The sequence below is a fragment of the Dama dama genome, chromosome 23 (assembly GCF_033118175.1).
Source record: "Dama dama isolate Ldn47 chromosome 23, ASM3311817v1, whole genome shotgun sequence".
NCBI classification, from domain to species: domain Eukaryota; kingdom Metazoa; phylum Chordata; class Mammalia; order Artiodactyla; family Cervidae; genus Dama; species Dama dama.
Genome location: NC_083703.1, coordinates 64,610,716 through 64,629,627, shown reverse-complemented (window position 1 = coordinate 64,629,627; position 18,912 = coordinate 64,610,716). Strand labels below are relative to the sequence as shown.

General features: G+C 45.6%; 1 protein-coding gene and 1 pseudogene across 1 annotated transcript in view; both read right to left on the bottom strand.

Annotated features, from left to right (window-relative positions):
• MMP24 (matrix metallopeptidase 24) overlaps positions 1-11,962 on the bottom strand; it is a 51,925-nt gene extending 39,963 nt beyond the window's left edge. Inside the window, exons 1-2 of the mRNA XM_061125694.1 lie at positions 11,900-11,962; positions 10,381-10,878 (exon numbers count right to left, since the gene is read on the bottom strand). Coding sequence (XP_060981677.1) covers positions 10,381-10,878; positions 11,900-11,962 — 561 coding nt within the window. The remainder of the gene's footprint in view (positions 1-10,380; positions 10,879-11,899) is intronic.
• Positions 11,963-14,395: 2,433 nt separating this feature from the next.
• Positions 14,396-15,504, bottom strand: LOC133044459 (large ribosomal subunit protein uL29-like; annotated as a pseudogene).
• Between the last annotated feature and the right edge of the window lie 3,408 nt (positions 15,505-18,912).

Sequence of the window (18,912 nt, the reverse complement as noted above, 5' to 3'; positions counted from 1 at the left end):
CATAGCCTTGACTAGACGGACCTTTGTTGGCAAAGTAATGTCTCTGCTTTTAAATATGCTGTCTAGGTTGGACATAGCTTTTCTTCCAAGGAGCAAGCGTCTTTTAATTTCATGGCTGCAGTCACCATCTGCAGTGATTTTGGAGCCCCCCAAAATAAAGTCTCTCACTGTTGAAAAGAACCCATCTGAGTTATTACTGATATTTTCAAACTTCAGACTTGAGGGCTTAACCATGTAGTTTATCTAGAAAATTCAGTCATCAATAAATAACTTAAAGATTATCTAATTTAACATGCTTATTTTGCAGGAGAGAAAAATTCAACTGAGGGAGAAATGACTTATCCAAAATCACAGAGCAAGTTGGTGGAGTTGCTGAAATTGGAGCCTAGTGGCCCTGCCTCCCAGGAGCGTTCCCGCTGCCATGCTACACCCTCCACACTAGCTCTGGTTTGCCTCCAAATGCTGTGTTGTTTTTTTCCCCCACTTACAGCCAGTCTAAAAAGGGCTCTCAGGATCGCCCACAACGCCCAACTTAGCTTCTTGACAAACACCTTAATGGCGCAGCATTGCCTCTTGGCTGCCACCGTCTCTTGAGTGGGTGGTAAGTGCACTAGCGGGAATTCCCTGGCACTCTGCACAGTGTCCTTGGCCCACTCCCAGGAGGCCACCACAAGCCAGACAGTCGCCCTGCCCAGGGAGGTGGCACATTTGGGGTTTTGGGTCAGCCCTGGGATGTCTGAGCTTCCCAGTTCTGGGCAGGCCTCCTTCCAAGGATGTAGCCATGCGCTCATTCACTCTTGAGAAGCGAGGCCCTTGTCTTCCTGTCCTTTCCGGTGCCATGTTTTCTGTCCTCTTGGGCTTGACTTAGTGATGAGTTTAGACAAGGGAAGAGGGTACACAAAGACCGTGGTCAGGCCTTAGTTTCTCAGCTGAAATACAGACGGCTGAAGTAGATAACCTCTAATAAATTATATAAAGTTCTATTACTTTAGCTTAATTAGATTGAGCGTGGAGCAGATCCTCTGGTTCCTCACCGCCAGTCTTAAAGTCCGAGCTCCTCAGCCCAGCACTCACAAGCCGCACAGCCTGATGCCAGTGCACCTTTCCAGCCTTAGCCTCTGACTTGTGTGCCCCACCCTTCTACTGCCCACCCCACGGGCCCCCTCCTCAAGCTACTCACCTACCTGTGTTGCCCGAACACAGCCTGCAAGTTCCTTCCTCTGTGTCTTTTTTCACTCCCTCTCCCTAGAAGGCCTTTCCTACATGGATACTAGTCACCCCCTGATGACCTATTAGGTGTCCTTAGAGAGGCAACCTGAATGCCACTTCACCTGGGAGGACTATCCCGGGTTAAATGGATTTCCTCTGCTTCAGAGCTTCCTTGGTAGCTCAGTTGATAAAGAATCTGCCTGCAATGCAGGAGACCTGGGTTCGATCCCTGCTTGGGGAAGATGCCCTGGAGAGGGAAATGGCAACCTACTCCAGTATTCTTGCCTGGGAAATCCCATGGTCAGAGGAGCCTGGTGGGCTACAGTCCGTGGGGTCCCAAGGGTCAGTCATGACTTCGTGACTAGATCACCATCACCACCACCTGTGTGGTCCCATGTACACCCGTTGCTTACAGCGTCTTTCATAGTTCATCATAAACAGTGGTCTCCGTGCCTGTCAATCCCACTGAACTCTTATTCATGGAGCTTACTGGAGGGGGAGGTAGACATGCAGAGATGAAACGCTTCATTCCAATGGTGATAAGTAGAATGAGGGAAAAGGAGAAGGTGTTGGGAAAGAAAGCCTGTGACACGGGACTTCCCTGGTGGTCCAGTGGCTAAGACTCTGTGCTCCCAATGCAGGGGGCCCGGGTTCAATCCCTAGTCAGGGAACTAGATCCCACATGCCACAACTAAAGATCCCACATACAGCAACAAAGATCAAAGATCCCTCATTGCCACAAGTAAGACCTGGTATGGTCAAATAAATAAAATAAAATTTTAAAAAAAGTCAAGATCTCCTCCAGGAGATCTTGACCTCCTGGAGGATGTATGATCTCAGCTGAGACCTGTATATGAGCGAAAGAGGTGAAGGTGAAGGTCAAAGAATGAGCACTCCTGGAAAAGAATATCTTATTGAATTCCTGAATGGGAAGAAGCCTGCATATTAGGAAAAGAGAAAGAAGGCCAGGATAGCTGGAAGTTAGTTACTGAAGACTGTTAGTCACTCAGTTGTGTTCAACTCTTTGAGACCCCATGAGCTGTAGCCTGCCAGGCTCCTCTGTCCATGGGATTTCCCAAGCAAGAATACTGGAGTGGGTTGCCCTTTCCTTCTTCAGGGGATCTTCCGGATCCAGGGATTGAACCCAGGTCTCCTGCACTGCAGGCATATTCTTTACCGTCTGAGCCACCATGGAAGCCTAACCTCTCAGGGAGGTTACTGAGAAGCTGGTATAAAAGGGAGCAGAGAGCTGAGGAGGATTTGGTGATTTAGGGCCTCAGAGGCCTGGTGCTGGGTACAAGGGGCTTCATGATACTGTTTGTTATATTTTCAACGTGTGTTTGAAATTTTTCCATAATAAGAATTAAGAGAACTGGCCGTAGTACAGCAATATTAGTTTAGCCTTTACCTTAAAAACCATTTTTAACAAAGTGAAAGTGGAAGTCACATATCAGATGTTTTTGTTTAAAAATTTTTTAATTAAATATTGCAAGCATTCAGAAAGGCATAAAAATAGCTTTTTTTTTTTTTTTTTAAAGCCTTGGATAATCACCTATTGGCTTTGTTAAATCTTGGCTTTGCCATATTTGCTTCAGATATAACTGGCCCCTGTGTAGATTTATTTTTAAAAGGTCACTCTGGCTGCCACGGGAAGAAGGATTAGAAGTAGGCAAGAGAGGCTGATCAGGTGGGAAGTTTCTGGAAGCCAGACGAGACAGGATGGAAGTTTAAAGTGGAGGCGGTGGTGGTGGAGAGAAGCAGTTACAGGGACGACTGGTCCAGGGGGTGGAGGTGCTACGCTGGCTGCTGGTTCTCCTGAGGTGGGCGAGGGGAAGATGAAGGGAAGGATACCTGCTTCTGGTCCACTGCTTTTGGAGCACAGAGAATGGTGTGCATGTGAGTGTTTGTGGTACGGAAGTGTTTTAAAATTATTATTGCTAACGAAGTCGTTAATAACCATGCCTTGTTTTCTCTACCTTGTTTGTTATAACAATGTGTCTGATCTTTGAGGAAGTATTATCTTTTTTATACATGGCTTTGTGTTATCCTATAGATCATCAAAGCCTAGTTACAAATTGCCCATTAAAACGAATGCATGAGACTTCCCTGGTGGTCCAGTGGCTAAGACACCTCACTCCCAATGCAGGGTTTGATCCCTGGTCAGGGAACTAGATCCTACCATGTCGCAACTAAAGATTCTGCATGCTCCAATGAAGATTGAAGATCCCATGTGCCACAACTAAGACCCAGTACAGTCAGATAAATAAATAAACACATATATTTTTTAAAAAATGAATGCATAAAGTAATGACGAAGAAACACCAGGGAAGAACTTGAACAAAAGCAATCCTGAGGTCCAGTGAAACCGAAGGATTTGTTCCAGAATCACTCTGTTGGGGGAGGCCAGCGCTGGGGTGCACAGCTTTTATCTACACACTAGGACAGGAACACAGACCTGGGTTGTGCTAAGAAAGCTGAAAGAGCCTCAGCAGGGGCCAGCACCCAGAACAACTTGGCCTGGGTACCTCCACCCACTCAACACGGCTCTGAGCAGGTCACTTCTCTGCTCAGAAACCTTTTATGACTCCCCTCAGCCTTTGGACAAAAGCCAATTTCACAATCTGCTCTTAGCCTCCCTTTCCAGACTTTTCTCAAACATTCTCACTGGAAACAGCAATAAGTCACGGCCTCAGGCACATCAAATTCTCTACCATTTCCTAAATATGCCCCGCACTTGTGTGGAGCCTTGGTTCATGTTTTCTCTCTCTGTGGACAGCCCTACTCACCATTCTTTGTCCTTGTCCTCCCTCAAAGGTTCATCTTTGAGACAACCTTCTTCCTAGAACACTCCCTGACCTCCCCAACCACATCTCCCATTTTGGTGCTTGACCAGACCTTGTTTAAGCTTCTAGCACACAGTCATCCTTCTTCAAAAAAGGTACTGACTTTTGCATGCCAATCATGATTTTTTTTTTTTTTTTACTTTTTAAAAAATTTATTTTTTAATTGAAGTGTAATTGCTTTACAATGCTATGTTAGTTTTTGCTGCACAACAAAGTGAATCAGCTCTATGTTACATATATCCCCTCCCTCTTGAGCCTCCCACCCTTCCAGGTCATCACAGAGACCCGTGTGCTGAGCGCCCTGTGCTATCCAGCTCCTTCCCAGTAGCTATTTATTTTACACATGGTAGTGTATATATGTCAATGCTACTTTTCCCACTTGTCCCACCCTTTCCTTCCCCTACAATGGACACAAGTCTGTTCTCTATGTCTGCGTTTCTGTTCTTGCCCTGCAAATAGGTTCATCTGTACCATTCCAACCACTATGAAAAGACGTTGGTCGGGAGGACTCCAGTGGTTAAGAATTCACCTTCCAATGCAGGGGACTCAGGTTTGGTCCCTGGTGAGGGAACTAAGATCTCACGTGCTAAAGCACAACTAGGTCTGCACGCCTCAAATACTGAGCCTGCCTGCCTCAATTAAGACCTGATGCAGCCATAAATATACAAATATTAAAAAAAAAGTTGGTGGGGGACACAGATAATATAATCAATTTTAAAATATTTCTCAAGTATCTAGAATGTGCCAGGCAGACACTCTGCTAGGTGTCACTGGCTGCAGCCTTATTAAGAATTGGTTCCTCTGGTTTTGAGTCTAAGCTCTACCATATCATAAAGCTAGATGTTTCCTAAGATTAACCTGTATGGTACTACTATAATTTACTTCTATTTGCTCTAAAACTATCTCCTTCAATGACTGGAATGGCTAAAGGTTATTACAATATTCCAGAATAGGACAGTTTAGTATAGAGGGGAAAACACTCAGATCTGGGACAGAAAACCCTGTTTCGGGTCCTTGCTTTATTGTTTATTAGCTCCACGTGGGTCCCTGGACAACATGTGGATAAGTCACGTCTCTCTGAGTCTCCATTTGCCCCTCTATAGAATGAGGATGATATTGTCCCTGTCTACCTCATGGTGCTGTTGCCAGGATCAAATGGGGCCACATGCATGAAAGCATCTGGAAAGTGCAAAGCACTGTAAGCTATGAGGCTGTTACAGTGACAGGAAAAAACACAGTCATAATAAGAGAAAATGAATGAAAGATACAGCAGATTAGACTCAAGTTAGGCAAAAGGAAGAACTTTCTCATGGTGAAAAAAATTTTTTGAATAGCTGCTTTTAGGGAAAGCGTGACACTTTCTATTTATTTATTTAATTTTTGGCTGCATTGAGTGGCAAGCGGGATCTTAATTCCCCAACCAGGGATCGAAACCGTGCCCTCTGCAGGGGAAGAATGGAGTCCTGGCCACTGGACTACCAGGGAAATCCCTGACAAGTTATTTTTTCAGACAAGAATGAAGATATATTGGAGGGCATGATCACATTGAAATAAATTTTTGGCTTGGGAATTTGTTAGTGCTTCCCATCCCTAGACTTAGGTGGCTAGGTGGTATTCTGTGAATATAGAAGATGCAGGAGACATGAGTTCGATCCCTGGGTCGGGGAGATCCCCTGGAGGAGGAAATGGCAACCTACTGTTGTATTCTTGCCTGGAAAATTCCATGGACAGAGGAGCCTGGTGGACCACACCCCATGTGGTCACAAAGAATCGGACATGACTGAGCACGCACACATACATATGCACCCCTAGACTCACTCAGGGCTCTAACTTTTCTTGACTGCAGATGCAAATTGAAGAACTTTCTTCATCTGCCCAGAGCAGACTCTCAAAACCAGTCGAGAGAGCAGGAATCCATTAACCACTGGGACCTGGAGTCACTTTCTGTGCTCATGTGGCCAGTGGTGATTGGTTTACCCCTTTCTGCCTATAGCAACCTTCCTCAGAATTAAATTGGAAGTTAGGAGGGCCAAAAATCTATTTGTGGGGCACTCAGCTAATAACAAGAGAAAGAGATGTTTTAAATAAACCAAATGCAGGAAGCCAGTTAGAGAATCAGTGGGACCACGCAAAGTGCAAAATATAAAAGAAAGACTCAAGAAAGCAAAGGAGAAAACAGATTGAATGAATTTGCGGGGGCGGGGGGGGGGGGGGCTTTGTCTTTTGGTGATAAAAGATTGGAAATATGAAATAAAAGCCAAGGATAGTGAAATTGCTTTCAACTAAGAAGTCAGGAGACCAAGGAAAAGTTCTACTTCAGGCTTAGTGACCTTGGGCAACTTACAGCAATTCAAGAAATACCTGTTAAGTACTGCTGTGTGCTTTCTTGGTGATCTCTAAGGTTATGGCCACCTCTTAATTCCTCTCTGTTGTATGCTACTACCACTAGAAGACAGCCTACCTAAAGAGTTGTGAAAGAACTCAAGGGTATCATCATAGAACCACTGTCAAGAGGAGTAACACTAATTTCACTGAAGGAAGGATAGGGAGGCAATGAGTCTTATCCCTAAGAAGATTTTAGAAGGCATCCTGAGACCACAGGCCCATGAGTGTCCATTTCAGATACAGGTAATTCTTTGGCATAAAGGATAAAGAGCAGAATCATGGGTTGCTTACTGAGTAATTAACAAGGAGCACTGAGGGACTTCCCTGGTGGTCCAGTGGCTAAGACCTCACCTTCTAGTGCATAGGGTGCAGCTTCCACCCCTGACTGGGGAACTAAGATCCCACATGCCTTGCTGTCAAAACACCAAAACATAAGACAGAAGCAATATTGTAACAAATTCAATAGAGACTTTTAAAATGGTCCAGGCTGAAAAACAACCACCAAACAAAACACCAACAATGAGCATCAAGAGTTGGGGACTGTGCTGAATCTAAAAACATAAAGTGGGGTGGTGGTGGTGAGGGGGTAAAATAAGTAAATAAAAACATAAAATGCTTTGGTTGGGGAAGGTCCTGCCTAAGAACACAACTTTTTTTTCCCCTAAATGATGCTTAGATTTTTTTTTTTTTTTTTTAAATGACAAACTGTCTGGAGCTGCCTCAAAGTGCTCCTCTGAGAAAAGAGAAGAAAATGCCTAGAGAAGTCAGGGAGAGTTTCCTAGAGAGCAGGACTTAATCTGGAACTTTAAGAAAGGAGGCAGACAGATACGGGGAGGTACAGATGTAAACAACATGTGTAAATGTCCAGGGAAACACAGGTAGCTTGTCTTAGGATAAAGGAGAGATGAGCTTGTCTGGAGTAAGGATGTGTATGGATGAACAGGGGGAAAGGCAGCTTCTAGTGAGGAGGTAGGGAGAAGTCAGACTCCAGAAACCTTAAAAGTCTGAGAGAGGACTAATCAATGTTATATGCTGGCTGAAAAGCAACAATATTTCTATAAGGTCTCAATCATGTGATCCACTCGGATTCAGTGAGAGGATAATAGTGTGCAAATTATTCAAAGAAGCAGTGGATATAATTATCTTACAGAAAGTTTTGGATGATATATTAGAAACGGAAAATGGAGTCATTGTGAAATTGAGGGTGATTTTTTTTTTAAACCAAGGCGTGAGAACTCAGAGAGAGATAGAAAACAGTAGAAGAAAAGAAACAACAGTAGAACAGAAGGCAAGAAATAAACAGGTGGATACAAATAAATAGATGGAGCTGGTCACATCTCTAAATGAAGGGAGATTAAAAATGCAGGGGGCCCCAAGAGACGATGCCAGGACTTGTCTGATTTAAATTTTTTATAAGTGATCCAGAAGAAGTAGAGCAAAGTGAAAATTTCAGGACTGCAGATCATATTAAGCCCTTTCAGGTAGGGGCATGCTCTGCCAAAGGAGGGAGAGAGAGAGTGTGCGCTGAAGGAAGGTACTGAGTGGGATGCAAAATGGCAGATAAACTTCACCCTGGGGAAATGTAAGGTAACAAAGTGCTCTGGTAAGAATAATCCACGGATAGGGTGTTGTGTTCCAGGCTATCAGTTTTGGCCCAGGAAGGGGATCAGGGAGCTGCTGCAGATTGTTTCCTAAAGGCAGTGTCCTAATATGTTGGGGTCAGGAAGGCTGACAAAATGATGCACAGAAGTGGGAAGGGACCTAAAAACCAAAGAGGAAATCATTCTCTATTGTATAAGATAAGAAGTTCCCATATCTGGGGACAATGGTCAGGTTGACATCTATTGAAAGTTATGGCCCAAGGATAGCTAGAAAAGGGCAACTAAAATGACTCAGAGAATGAATGTGGCTATTCTAGAGGTGATCTATTGTAAGGGGGAAACTTAAGTATGAAAAAACAAAGGCTAAGAGAGGTGGAATAATCAAAGCCTTTATAAAACTGATAAAAACAAGGAGTAGGTAGCACTACTCTCTCTTCAAATCCTAACATTTTCAACGAAAGAGCTTGCTCTTAATGCTTGAAATATCACAGGAATAAAAGGGTTTCAAAGTTGCAATCATTTACCCCCATCTCTTTGTACTGTTGTTGGTGAGTTGCTAAGTCATGTCTGACTCTTTGTAGCCCGATGGACTGTAGCCCACCAGGCTCCTCTGTCCTTGGGATTTTCCAGGTAAGAATACTGGAGTGGGTTGTCATTTCCTTCTCCAGGGGATCTTCCTGACCCAGGGATTAAACCCTCGGCTCCTGTCACCTCTCCTACATTGCAGGCAGATTCCTTACCACTGAGCCACCGGGGAAGCCCATCTCTTTTTGTATTAGAGGTGGTAAAGTTCATGAAGAAAATGGCCAAGGTCACAGAAACCATGGTAGGATTAAAAGCTCAGGCGTCCTAAATCCCAGGCTGGGGTCTTTCCATCTTACCCTGTGCAACAGGGAAGACTAAAGGAACTCTACTTTTTATAGGGTATAAACTCATGAAATGCATCACTTTGAGATGAAATAAAGCTGAAAACACAAACAGGCTAAGGAAAGTTTGCACTCAAAGTCAACAGCAATTATAAGGCCTTTGGAAGAAAACTACCAGCAAGACTAGAGACTTTCCACACACTTTGATTTGGGGGAATCATATACCCCTTTGACAGTCTGAAGAAATCTAGGGATTCTCTCCAAGAAAAACACATTTGCACATGCAAACACAATTTTATACAAGATTTCAGACTCCGATGCCCAGTTAAGAATCCTTGTTCTGGCAGATTCTTCTGAACAGACTGCTTCAACAAACACACTCCATCTCTTATGATAAGTGAGGCAATTACTCTGGTATTCTTCATCAAAAAACAAACAGCCCACCCCACCCCACTGTCTCAACATCACTTATCAGAATTGCTATAGGTTTGAAGAGACCAAAGAAATTACCTAGTTCAATGCCCCTGCCCCGACTTGTGTGACACAGGATAATATCATGGTTAAATATGTGAAGGCTAGGGTCAGCCTGCCTAGGTTAGAATTCCAACTTCATCACTCACTAGCTGTGTGACCTTGGGCAAGTTACTTAGCTCTCCGGGTCTATATCCTCATCTGTAAAATGAAATTATCTCCTAGTTTTGAGGCTTAAACGAGATAATTCTTATAAAACTTAGCACCAGGCCCGGCACATAGTGAGTGCACAGTAAACGCTAGCTGGCATGATTGTTATTATTATGCTTGTATCCATGCAGGTATTATGCATGCATCCATCCAATCCCTTCCTGGAGCTTTTGCTTGCACATGTCTGTGATGAGCAGCTCATCGCCTCCCAAGCTGGTTGAGCAGCTCCGATTGTTACAAACTTGTTCCTGTATTGAGCGAAATCTGCCTTCTTGCAACCCTTACCCCCGCCCCTGTGGGCCCTAGTTCTGTTTTGTGGGGCCACGCAGAGCAAGTCTATCCTTCCTCCACGTGACAGCCCTTCAGATAGGAAGACAGTGATCGAGTCCTTCTCCGGTCCCCCGCCTCCCCCCTCCCCCCAACCTTCCCGTCTCCAGCTCGAACATCCTCGGTTTCTTCTCCCAACCCACAACAGACTGGCTGCGCTTACTATTTACTCCCAGGCGTTGTACGGTTTCCCTCACACATAGTCATGCAGGCCACACACCCCACCGCCGCCACAACAATCCCGACCCTTCCCGCTCCGCCCCCGCCCGCTGCCCCTGTCCGCGGTGCTGAAGAGGCTCCGGGCCCCGCGGGCCTGCGCGGCCCTCCCCGGCCCCCGCCCTGGGTCGCTAGCCCGGACCCCAGGCGCCGACCCCCGGCGCGCCACCCCCGCGACCCCGGCCCCGGAGCCGCCCCCCGCCCTGCCCGGAAGCCCCGAGCCCGCATCCCGGCCCGGCGCACCAGCCCCACCTGCCCGGCGAAGGGCGCCTCCGCCTCGGCCGCCCGCGCCGCCCGGTCCCCGGCCCCCGCCGCCGCCGCCGCCGCCGCCCGCGCGGCGCCCGGGAGGCAGCAGAGCGCGGGCAGCAGCAGCAGCAGCCGCCCCGGGGCCCGCCAGCGGCTGCAGCGCGGGGCCAGGCCCAGCGGCGGCGGCGGCCCCGGCGCGGCGCGGCCGCCCCGGCTCTTCGGCATCCCGGCGGCGGGGCCCGGCCGCCCGGCTGCGATGGCGGCGGCGGCGGCGGCTCCGGCCGGGTCCTCCCGCTGCAGCCGCTGCGGAGCCGCCGAGTCACCGCGCCGCGGACACGCGCCCGGCCCGCCTGTCTCCGCCGCCGCCTCGGCCGCCAGCGCGCCCCCGCCTCCGCGCGCCCCGCCCCGGCGGGGGGCGGCCAGGGGCGCGGGGGCAGCACCCAGGCGGGACCCGCGGGGCCGCCGGCTCCGGACCAGCCTCGGGACGCGAGCCGAGGAGTGGCTCTGGGTGCGGGTCGCAGAGGCCAAAAGAACAGCTCCGGAGGCAGGGTCCAAAGAGATGGAACTGGAGGAGGGTGCCCGAGGGGCAGCCCCGTGGCAGGGGGAAGAAGCTAAATAAATAATCCTGGAAACACAACCGCGCCACGGCTCTGAGGGAGGATATCTGGGATTGGGGGTCCGAAGCCAAACGCATAGTTTTGGGGGAGAGGGTCTGAGGTGAGGCGGGGGTGACAGTGCAGGCGGGGGTCTGGGTCTGGCAGAGGGGAGTGAGGCGCGCCCTGGGGTGATGGTGAGGTTGGAAGGGATGAGCTGAAGAAATAGACCTGGAGAAGAGGGTCTGAGAGGGAGGCAGTGGAGAAGGGAGGGCAGGGAGGGTGAGGGACTAAAGAATAAACCCGAGGAGCCTTTCAGGGGTAGACCTGGAGACATTAGGTGACAGTAAGGTGAAGCTCATTCTCTCACTCCCAGAGCGAGAGACATCAACCAGACATCTTTCATCCAAAACCACCCGTATTTATCGAACACTTTCTATATATATGTAGGGCTCTGGGCTACTTGGGATTAAAGAAAAAGAGGCTGATTCCCTGAAGTGTAGAGATTTATAGTTTGGTGAGAAAACATAACTGGGCGGCAAACAAAATGTCAAAAAGCATACATGCAGCTGCTCCAGAGATCAAAGGGGACTATATGGGGGGGTGGTGAAGTCAGGACAGGCATTATTGGGGTCAGGTGGGGCGACTTTGCCTAAGCCTTGAAGGAAAGGCCAGATTTAGACGAGGGAAGGGGAATGGAGAAGGCAGGATATTGGGCAGGAAGGTGAGGGTGTACAAGATGTGGTTGGACCAGTAGATCTGTTTCTCTGAAGCACAGGGTTTTCCCATAGGAAAGTGCTGGGAAGTAGGGAAATAGTCCAAGACTGTAAATCCTAGGGAAATGGATTATATTCTGAAGGGCAATGGGAGTGGTGGTGATTGAAGGCTTTTTTGAGCAGGACGGTGTGTGGAAAATGGTGTTTTATGGTTACCTGTAATTTGGAGGTGTCAGGCTTTGGAGTCAGATCTATGTTCAGATCTTGACTCTGTTCCATTTTTATAAAATGATGCTGATATTGCTGCATAACGTTGCCGTAAGGATGAAGTGCTTGGCACCTAGTAGGTGTTGCATATTAGTTCCCATCCCAGTGTACAAAATAATGACCAGAGGAGGCAGAGAGATTAGTTGGGAGATTACTGGAACTGTCTAGATACAAGGAAATGATGGTAACAGACAGAATTAGCACTTATTGAATGCCTACCATTTATCCGAGTTTGAGTAAACTCTGGGAGTTGGTGATGGACAGGGAGGCCTGGCGTGCTGCGATTCATGGGGTCGCAAAGAGTCGGACACGACTGAGCGACTGAACTGAACTGAACTGAACCACGTATCAAGTACTGGGTTAAGCCCTTTAATGTTTTGTATCTTTAACCATGTTTCATAAGTGGCAGAGCCAAAGCAATCTGATTGCATAACTCTTTTTTTTTTTTCTTTTAGAATGGGGCCATAAAAAAAGAAATTTAAGAGATACTGAACAAAGGAGAGAAGGACAGCAGTTTGGAGTAATGGCAAACCCAGAAAGATGGGTGATGATATCTTTGCAGACTTGTCATAAGGAGGAACAGGCTTGAGGGAATCAACAAGGAGTTTGGTTTTAGGCTTGCTGCGGTTGAGGTGACCCCTGAGATGGGTACAGCAATGAGTTCAGAGGAGGGCAGAGAATAGATATTTTGGAAACATCCAGGTTAGTATGATAGCTGAATCTGAAGGATAGGAGTAGAAAAGAGAAAAGACTGAGGAATCAGGGTTGTGAAATACATATGTGTTAGTTGCTCAGTCATGTCCAACTCTTTGCAACCCCATGGACTGTAGCCTGCTAGCCTCCTCTGTCCATGGAATTCTCCAGGCAAGAATACTGGAGTGGGTTGCCATTCCCTTCTCCAGGGGATCTTCCCGATCCAGCGATCAAACCCGGGTCTCCTGCAATGCAGGTGAGTTCTTTACCATCTGAGCCACCAAGGAAGGGAAAGAAGGATTTCAAAGCAAGAGAGAGGTGTTGGCAGTGTCAGGGAGATCACAGAGTTGGAAAGACTGCATCCACACCATTTGCTTAAACAGCTCATAGCATAGGAGGGAGATAGACATAAGCAAGTCATCTTGGTTATGTGACAAATTACAACAGAGATGAGAACAAACTCTTATGGAAACACTGAGGAAAAGACCGCTCAAAGTTAGAAGATTTGGGAGTAGGTACATTTCAGAAGGAGTAAAGAGCACATTCAAGGAGTGAAAGGAAACAGACTGGACTGAGAGGCTAAGGACAAGATCTGTCTTATTCATCTCCTTATTCCTAAGGCCAAATGCTCATTGAAATGCAAATGAGAATGTAGGGCTCAAGTGGTCCATGAGCCAGCTACCAAGGGTGGTGGACATGAGTGGCAGTAGGTAATTGGTGATAAACAAGGAAGAGGCTGGATGCTTATAAAATATAACCCTAAGGTAGGTCCCTAGTAGGAAAGGTCTAGAGAGCTTTGTGAAGCCAGCCCACGAGGAGGTTTAGCAGGCTTCAGAGTAACACTCTAAGATGCGATCACTAGAGCGCTGACTTCTCTTTTCCCCTCTTCATGGAAAAAGCACTGGACCTAGAGTCAGAAACCTGGATTCAGTATTGGCTGTCACTAATTTGTTGTGCATCTTTGGGCAAGTCATTTCATCTCTTTGAGCCTTGGTTTCCGCATTTATAAAGCAAAACTACTGATCCTGCCCTCTCCACTTCATGTGGAGGACCACATAAATGCTTGGGATTCACTTTGTAAACTAAACAGTTAATTGAGCAGATGTTAGGAAAAAGTTAGGTATTGATAACCTTATCAAGAGGCATTATTTTAATCAGTGCTAGAGCCCCTAAAATGAAACTGGAACCCTCTCCTTTACCTCTTGTCTTAATTTTTTGTTCAACAAATATTTCTCAGATATCATTTGGGTGCTAGCTGGGGTGGGGGACATAAAGGAAATTAAGTTATAATTGCTTCCTCTAGAAACATAGTAAGTTTGGGATAGATACATAAATAACAGACACCAAGAAGATAAAATAGTATGTGCTATATAAGAGGGAGAAGAAATATATTTGGGGAGTAGAGAGGAAAGAACAAATGTCTAGAGATGACAGGCGGTGAGATGGGCCTTGAATGACCAGCAGGGATGTGCTGGGTAGAGTGGGAAGTGAACTGTATACACAGAAGTGTAGAGATACATGAACGCCACGCTAAGGATAAAAAAAAATTATAAATACAACTTTATTTATTTGTTTATTTTGACTGCACCCTGCAGCATGTGGGATCTTAGTTCCCTGACCAGAGATTGAACCCATGCCCCCTGCAGTGGAAGCTCACTGCACTGGACTGCCAGGAAAGTCCGTGTGCTAAGGATTTGGGACTTCACATTCTAAACCAGTAATTTTCAAAATGTGGTCCTGACTCTTGGGTGGGTCTGGAAGATCAGAATTATTTTCTTAATAATAGTAAGATGTTATTTTTCTTTTTAGCTCTCATTTTCTTATGAGTGGACTGTGTGGTTGTCCAGAGGCCTCCTGACATGTCACAATAGACTGCACACGTAGGCATGAGAAGGCAACTATCTTCTATTAAGTCAGATTTAACAGGTTTTCAACACTGTAAGATGATAATATTATTTTAAATGAATTACTGTGTAAATATTTCTGTTTTTTTTTAATTTTATTCATTTATTATTTATAGTTTGCTGCATTGGGTCTTTGTTGCTCTGTTGCTGGGGGAGCCAGGGCTACTGTTTGTTGTGGTACACGGGCTCTAGATACACGGACTCTAGGTACACCGGCTCTAGGTATACGGGCTTCAGTAGTTGCAGCATGTGGGCTTAGCAGTTGTGGTACACGGGCTTGGTTGCTCCATGGAATAAGGGATCTTCCTAGGCCAGGGGTCGAACCCATGTCCCCTGCATTGGCAGGCAAATTCTTAACCACTGGACCACCAGTGAATTCCCTGTAAATATTTTTTAAAAGCTTTGATTTCTAGTGTGGTAATTGTCAATAGATGTAATCTACATGAAGAAAGCTCTTTGGAGTCCTCAATAATTTTTAAGACTATAAAGGCAATCTTTTTTTTTTTTTTTCCAGTGGTCTGTGTGTTTTATTGACTGCTGGAAGCTCAGGCCTTGACTGCATACTTTCGGAAGGGGTACGGCGGCTCCTTCCGCTGCTGCTTCTTGATCTTCAGGTTCTCTTCATGCTTGTTGAGCCGGCGGCGCATGGCACGTGTTTTCTTGGGCCGCAGATTCAGGGGCTTGTACCTCTTGCGCTTATAGAATTTCCTGAGGTTCTCTTTCTGAGTCTGGTTAATGACGGTCAGTACACGGGCGATGCATTTACGAACCACTTGGATCTTGGAGAGTTTGGAATCCGCGCCGCCTGTCACTTTAGCCATGCCCACCTGGGACAGTTCCACCTTCAGGTCCTCCAGCTGTTTCAGCAGCTCCTCCTTCTTCTTGCGCGAAGGTCTCGAGCCTTAATCTTGGCCATGGCTGTATAGTCCGCCTCCCTAAAGGCGATCTTGAGACCAGAATGTTTGAGAACCTTGTTCTAGGTAGTAGGTTATCACTGAAGGGTTTTCAATAAAAGAATGACATGATAATATTTCAACAAATAGTTCAACAGGTATTTATTCAACACCTACTATACGCCTGGCACTAGACTAGGTGCTAGGCTTCCCTGGTGGCTTATCAGTAAAGAATCTGCCTGCAGTGCAGGAGAACTGGCTTCAAATTCTGGGTGAGGGAGATCCCCTGGAGAAGGAAATGACAACCCACTCCAATATTCTTGCCTGGGAAATCCCATAGACAGAGGAGCCTGGTGGGCTACAGTCCATGGGGTCACCCGCAAAAGAGTTGGACACAACTTAGTGGCTAAGACAGCAACAATTCTAGGTGCTGGAATAGGGCAGTCAGCAAATCAAATCAAATTCCCTGTTTTCATGGAACTTATGTTATATAGGGTGTAACAGAACACAAACCAAATAATCAATATATATATAGTACTATATGTTGGTAATAGCTATTGAGAAAAGCAGGATACCAGGATATGAAAGCTGAAAGGTGTGTGTGTGTGTAATTTTGGATAGGATAGCCAGGGAAAACCTCAGTAAGAAGATGTGTTTTCAGTAAAAACCTGAAGGAACAGAAAGACAGTGGACCATGCCATCATCCGAGAGAAATGAACTCAGGAGAGGAAATAGTAAGTGAAAAAATTCTGGGTCAAGAGCATGGCTCCAAGGTTTGAGGAATATCTTGGAGACCAGTGTGACTGGAGTGGAAGAAGGGTGAGGGTTTTAGAAAGTGAGGGTTAGGGAGGGAAGGGGTGCTCTCCCTGAGAAAGAAAAAAAAAAAAAACCAAACTTTTGAGAATTGAAGAAACATCTTCTAACTTATCTTTAAAGAAGGTAAGAACCAAAGAAGCACTTTGGTTACTACTGAGAATAAGTGGAAGGTTATAAGCAGAAAGGCCGGAAACGAGATTATCACAGTAATCCATCAAGTACAAGAGGATGGTGGTTTGAACCAGAGTCCAAGTGGGGTTGTTGGATGTAGTTGGAGTCTCAAGAAATTTTGTAAAGTTGACCAAATGTACAGAAGATTGGATATGAGGTATCATAAAAAGTTAAGAACCAACCATTTTGAGTTTGCGTTACTAGGTTATGGAGTAACTAGGAGAATGGGGCTGCCATTATCTGACACAAATAAGGCTGCAAGAGGGATGGGTTGGAAGATAAATATCAAGAGCTTGGTTTTGGACATGTTAAGTGGGAGGTGTCTGTTAACTCCTGAATGGATGTGACAGGCAGGTCTGCTGTTTCAAGTGTGGGTCTGACTTCAGGAGAGAGGTCTAGAGGGGGAAAAGAATTTGGAGGTTCTCAGAATAAAGATAATATTTAAAAACTGAGGGACCAGATGAAATTACTCAGGAGATGAATGATGGTGAAAAAGAAAAGTGTTCTAGTGCTTCAATCCCCAAATCACTGTGGACAGTGACTGCAGCCATGAAATTAAAAGACGCTTGCTCCTTGGAAGGAAAGATATGACAAACCTAGACAGCATGTTAAAAAGCATAGATACTACTTTGCCAACAAAGGTCCATCTAGTCAAAGCTGTTATGTTTTCCAGTAGTCATGTACAGATGTGAGAGCTGGACCATAAAGAAGGCTGAGCACTGAAGAAGTGATGCTTTCAAACTGTGGTGCTGAAGAAGACTTGTGAGAGTGCCTTGGACTGCAAGGAGATCAAACCAGTCAATCCTAAAGGAAATCAACCCTGAATATTCATTGAAAGGACGGATGCTAAAGCTGAAGCTCCGATACTTTGGCCACCTGCTACAAGGAGCCAGCTCATTGAAAAAGACGCTTCAGTTCAGTCGCTCAGTTGTTTCTGACTCCTTGTGACTCCATGAACTGCAGCACGCTAGGCCTCCCTGTCCATCACCAACTCCCGGAGCCTACCCAAACTCATGTCCATTGAGTCGGTGATGCCATCCAATCATCTCATCCTCTGTCGTCCCCTTCTCCTCCTGACCTCAATCTTTCCCAGCATCAGGGTCTTTTCAAATGAGTCAGCTCTTTGCATCAGGTGGCCAAAGTACTGGAGTTTCAGCTTCAACATCAGTCCTTCTTGATGTTGGGAAATATGAAAGCAAAAGGAGAAGGAGGTGGCAGAGGATGAGATGGTTAGATAGCATTACTGACTCAATGAACATGAATTTGAGTAAACTCCAGGAGATAGTGAAGGACAGGGGAGCCTGGCGTGCTGCAGTCCATGGAGTTACAAAGAGCTGGACACGACTTAGCAATTGAACACAGCAAAGTGAAGGCGAATCGACGAAAGACACTGACAAGGAAGAAGAAAAAGAAGAAACCCAGGAGAGTGAGAAATTCTGGAAGAAAATATTTTAAGAAAGAGAGATAAACAATTGTGTTACATGTTGCTTAGAAATCTAATCATATGCAGATTAAGAAATAGTCGTTGAAAAAAAAATAAAAAAAAAAAAAGAAATAGTCATTGGACATGGAAGTAAAGTAAATGTCCATTAGTAGGTGAATGGATAAAGAAGATGTGGTACATACATAGAATGGAATACTACTCAGCCATAAAAAGAATGAATAATGGTTTTGGCAGCAACATGGATGGACCTAGAGATTATCATACTAAGTGAAATAAGTCTAAGAGAGAAAGACAAATACCATATGACATCACTTATATGTGAAATCTAAAGTAGGACACAAATTAACTTCTTTACAAAGCAGAAACAGACTCATAGACATAGAGAACAGATTTGTGATTATCAGCGGGGAGGGATGTAGGGGAGGGATGATTGGGAGTTGGGGATTAGCAGATGCAAACTCTTATATATAGAATGGATAAACAACAACCTACCATATAGCATGAGGAACTATGTCCTATATCCTGTAATTAGCCATAATGGAACAGAATATGAAAAACAATAAGCAATAAAAAATGGTCATTGTATTGACTGATGTGGAGGAGTCAGTGATCTTGAGAAGAGCAATTTTGGGGCATGTAAGGGATGAAAATCTGATTTGGAGTAAGTTCAAGAGAATAGAAGAGGAATTGAAAATGTTGAGTGTGTATATATACCTTTTTCAAGCTTTGCTACAAAGGGAAGGAGAACATGTGGCAGCTGGAGAAGGAAGTAAAGTCAAAAGAGGGTCAATTGTTTTTGTTTGTTTTCAATGTGGGAGAAATAATGTTTAGATGCTAACCGAGAATGCTCCAGAAGAGAGAGAAAATTTGATGCTGCAGGAGAGGGGGAGCATTGCTGAAGCCACATCCTTGAACATACAAGTATACAAGTGGAGAGCTGGCTACGAGCCAGGACACTTCATCCACAGATAGAGGGAAGAAGAGGATTTGTAGGAGTGTAAGCTTGGTGCCAGAGTGGCAGAGAGTAGAGAGGAACTTGTA